Here is a 4,991-nt window from a genome sequence, read left to right as displayed (position 1 = left end):
CAGTGGTCCGGGACCCCAAATGTCCCACTAAGTTCCGCCACCGACTACGCATACAGTATAGTCTAAACCAAACCACATATACCGTTTGTGAAATATTGAAGGACCAAATCTAAATTTCCCACATCTTTGGAGGACCATCCAAAAATTATGTCTTGTTTAAAAATCGTACACGCAATCATCTAGAAAAACGCATTTTTCTTAAATCAGATAAGGACACGTGTCATGATCTCAACGGTTATATCTCACCAACCAACTTCTTGGAATCAGTATAACTGGACTAGCAGAAGCTCCATACGAAAATATCTCTCCAGTCTCCACCATGGGCCACTCATCTCTCCTATCCTTCTTCCCTCTCCTCCTCCTTTTCATCTCGGCCGTCACCGCCACCGTCACTGTTGCCGATGAACTCTCATCGGATCTTTTGATCCGTCAAGTGGTATCGGAGGAAGAGACGACTGCCGATCCTCTCCTGAACGTCGACCACCACTTCACGCTCTTCAAGAGCAAGTTTGGGAAGACGTATGGTACTCAAGAGGAGCATGACTTCCGTAAGTCCATCTTCAAGTCTAACCTTCGCCGTGCTAAGCGTCACCAACTCCTCGATCCTACGGCCGAGCATGGCGTTACAAAGTTCTCCGATTTAACCCCGTCGGAGTTTCGCCGGACTTACCTTGGCTTAAAAAAGCCTCTCAAGTTTCCAGCTGATGCTAACAAAGCTCCGATTCTCCCGACCAGTAATCTTCCTGAAAACTTTGACTGGCGCGAGAAGGGTGCCGTGACTCCCGTTAAAGATCAGGTGATCGATCATCTTCTCAGATCAAACTGTTAATTTTTGTTTATACTTTTATATGGATTACATACTCCTTGTTCAAATTAGGGATAAATACATGGCAAAATTACTTCTATTAGACGCTATTTACATTAATTTATTTGTCTTCTTTCAATTTAGGGTTCATGTGGATCGTGTTGGTCCTTCAGTACCACAGGAGCTTTGGAAGGATCTCACTTCCTTCAAACCGGGGAATTGGTCAGCCTGAGTGAACAACAGCTTGTGGACTGTGATCATGAGGTTAAATTTCATTTCTGGTTCTACATCATTTCCATCTTCTCAATTCTTACTTGGATTATCGATTATACTATTAAAAAAACGATGACAAAATCCACTTCTTTTGCAGTGTGATCCTGCTGAACGCAATGCATGCGACGCAGGTTGCAATGGTGGACTGATGAACAACGCATTCGAGTACATATTGAAAGCAGGTGGTGTTCAGAAAGAATCCGATTACCCTTACAAAGGAATCGATGGCACCTGCCACTTCGACAAATCCAAAATCGCTGCATCTGTCTCCAACTTTAGCGTTGTTTCAACTGACGAAGATCAAATCCAAGCCAACCTTGTCACATACGGCCCTCTTGCAAGTAAATTATACATCTTTCCATTTTCCATCATCATCATTATCATAATTCATAAACCCTGATTCAATTATCTCTTACAACATTCAAATTGTGTAATGTGTAGTTGGGATTAATGCTGCTTGGATGCAAACATACATAGGCAAAGTGTCATGTCCGTATATTTGCTCGAAGAACAGAATGGATCATGGTGTTCTTCTTGTTGGATATGGATCTTCAGGTTATGCACCTTTGAGATTCAAGGAGAAGCCATACTGGATTATCAAGAACTCATGGGGAGCTGACTGGGGTGAAGATGGGTACTACATGCTTTGCAGTGGGTACAATGCTTGTGGGATGGACACCATGGTTTCTGCTGTGGTTTCTACAAATACTTGAACTTATTTAAACCCAAGGTAATGTAATGTGCACTTAATTTTAATTCTGCTATTTGTAAATATGTAGTAACTAGTAAGTAGTAATAATGTGTCTTATTAAAACTGTCTGTATGTGGACAAGATAGTAATAGTAATATGCCACGAAGTTTCAGTTAGTAGTTTTATATCTACTGCAACATGGAATCAAACAAATTGGAAAAACTTTGTTATTGTTATTTGTTTTTGGGACTTAGATTGTTTGATGATGTTGATTCTTTCTCTTTGGTTTTTGTGGAAATGACTACAATATGAAAACAAAAGCAAAAGAAGAGTGCATGAACAAGTGGTATAGTACGGGATTGTACTTTCAAAAAATTGTTATTATAGTGTTGATACTTTTGTTTTATTTCTTAGGACCAAGATATATAAACTATTTATAAATAAATTCAAAATGAAGAGAAAAACACCATTTTTTCATTAATTCAAACTAAAATAGTCACAATTACATAATTAAAACTTGTCAATAACTAAAACAAGCCTAAATCTTATATATGTTTTTCTTATTATTATTTTTTTCTAGAAAAACTAATAATACTTTGTTTTTTCCATTTAAGTTGTTATTTATCTACTAAAAACAGTTAGCAAGTTACAAATACTTGCAATAACTTCCGACAAACACAAGATTTATCATATTTGAGGCATTTCGGGTTGTTTTAGAGTGGCCAATGGACGGTTTTGGAAAGGGCCATTTTGGACTAAACACTAGAGGACTAGATTTTTTTGATAGGATTGTTTTTGTGTTCAAGGAAATATTTGCTACATGCTAACGTAAATAATGACTCAAAAGAAAAAAAAATTCATGTGGTTTTTCTTACATTGGCCTTGCAGTGTGGAAGCGAACAAGTAATTACACTATCATGACTCAAAAGTATCGTTTTAAGTTTTAACATGCATTCTATAGTCGACATATGATTGTGCTCAACCCACGATAGGAATGACACAACAAACACTTTGTTGTTTAGCTGCAACGTCTCTAACCATCTGCCTAACCGGGACATGAGAATCTTCATCGTTTTCTTATCCACCAAGAATCTCTCGGTTCTTACTTTTTAATGATCATATTCTTTCACAACAAACAGTGAGGCTCTAGAGGGGCAACCCATGTTGTTTGCGATCCGAATCATTGAACACATTTGTAATTTGTTGATGAGATTGATTAGGAGCAACCATTTTCGTGTGTATTTTGAGCAAAAGTAGTATATAGAACTTTCATCCTGAAACAAAAATGATTAAGACACCAAGGTAATTTTAATCACCTATTATAATCGTGTGGATTCAAAGTCCAACCACTTTAACTATGATACAAATTGTGAGAACATGGGACATTCGAATATATCTAGAACAAGGTTTAATAATTTAAACCTTGAGATAAACACAACAATAGAGGCAAATAATATATTCCAGTCAAGTCGATAATACCAGTCAAACCTTGAAGAGATAAAACAACAAAGTATTCACGTTAGTTAATAATATTGAAGAGTATGAACAAGAACAAGAGCAAAGAGAATGATATAATTTAGTGAATGACTCTTTGATTGACGTGTCAAAATAGTGTGTAAATATAAGAAATTATATGAGGTGATGGTCCTATTTTATAGTAACATAGAATCAATCACAAAAGGAGACAGTAGTACTGACCGCAGATCAACCACTTGACATAACGTTGTGGTTGGCCTTGTCTACTACATATGTTTCAGTAAACAAGACAAATTACTAACAAACAAAAGAGTACTAGTCTTCGGTTCATTCAGTCTTCTCTCGATCTCCGAAACTTCACTTCTTCGGAATGGTGATACTTCGCACATGCAACCATCTCGGAAACTTGATTATCTCATATTGTTTAACAATCCCACAACAGTTTATATTATCCTTATATACAAGAATGACGTACAAAGTTGCAATCTATCATGTTATGGTGCCTTCTTCGTTTCCAAAAAATATGTTAAACATACAAGAATTTGTATATACCTTTGTTTGCATTACGGGCTAACCATTTCCCATTAAGAAATTGTAGCACTATAAATGATGCACCTCGGGGTTATAATTGTATTAATATTAATGTTAGAGTTGCTACAATTTAATCTCTAAATCAGGATACAATCATACACCAGCTTATGATAATATAAGGGTCTTATGCCTGTAAAGAGAAAAGACAGATCGAGTAAGGATAAAAGACTACTGAATCATAGAAGATGACGAAAAAGCTCGAACTGGGCACAACCAAAATGATTTAATGTAAATTTTGACATATTTCAAAATCATTGTGTTGTCATAGAATGTCCTTCCTTTCATCTAATATTCATGTAGTTTTGGTTGGATAAGTTTAGTTAGGCCAAGTTTCCATACAATGTCCTTCCTTTGTATAAGTTTGTCTAGTTTAAATGCAATTTAATAAACTTTATATGTTTTTTTTTGCATATAATCAAACTAATACTATTTCACCTAGCCCATAGGATTTAATTCATCCGGTACCAACTTATACTGGATTGAGCTCGAATGGTGTAAAAGAGAATCATATATAAATATATATGATATGAAACTTGTTAACATTAACTATGTTTAAAATGACATGTTTTTGAATATTTAGGGATAAGTTCAAGGAGGGACAAGGGGCAATACAAAACGATACAACTTATATAAAACTTATATAAAGTATAAACAACTAATTATATGTAACATCCATAAAATTTAAGCCAATTTAAAACTTTTTAAAACATTCGAAAACCAAGAATCTTTACAAATTTGTTTTCAAAATGGTTTCATATCAGAGTATCCCCATAATCAAATCATAAAAACATAAGGAGGTGCACGATCAAGCATTCGCCTTCCTGCGATCATCAGAAGTACCTGAAACAAAATCAACAACTGTAAGCCCGAAACTTAGTGAGTTTCCCCAAAATACCAATGCCATCAATCATAATCATATCATATAAACAAACAACATGCATATAAAGTCTACAAGAAGACTAGACCGCTTGCACCGGGCCTACAGTCTATCTGGCCCACTCTCAGAACCTTCAACATGTCTGGACCGCCCTCCCGGGCCTTCAGCCTGTTAGGACCGTTCTCCGGGCCTTCGACCTAACTGATATGCCCTCTCGGGCTTGCAGTCTATCCTGTCCGCCATGGGTATGTTGGCCTCCAGCACAAAGCAGGTCCGCA

The 4,991-nt window shown here is 36.5% G+C and overlaps 1 protein-coding gene across 1 annotated transcript; it reads left to right on the top strand.

Annotated features, from left to right (window-relative positions):
• The first annotated feature begins 294 nt into the window (after positions 1-294).
• Positions 295-2,005, top strand: LOC111881598 (cysteine proteinase 15A). The gene is made up of 4 exons (XM_023878001.3): positions 295-796; positions 950-1,069; positions 1,176-1,419; positions 1,520-2,005. Exons 1-4 carry the CDS (start codon positions 320-322, stop codon positions 1,789-1,791), a joined length of 1,113 nt encoding a protein of 370 aa, XP_023733769.1. The 5' UTR covers positions 295-319; the 3' UTR covers positions 1,792-2,005.
• The last annotated feature ends 2,986 nt before the right edge of the window (positions 2,006-4,991 follow it).

The sequence above is a fragment of the Lactuca sativa genome, chromosome 4 (genome assembly GCF_002870075.4).
Source record: "Lactuca sativa cultivar Salinas chromosome 4, Lsat_Salinas_v11, whole genome shotgun sequence".
NCBI lineage: Eukaryota > Viridiplantae > Streptophyta > Magnoliopsida > Asterales > Asteraceae > Lactuca > Lactuca sativa.
This window is presented reverse-complemented; position numbering and strand designations above follow the sequence as displayed.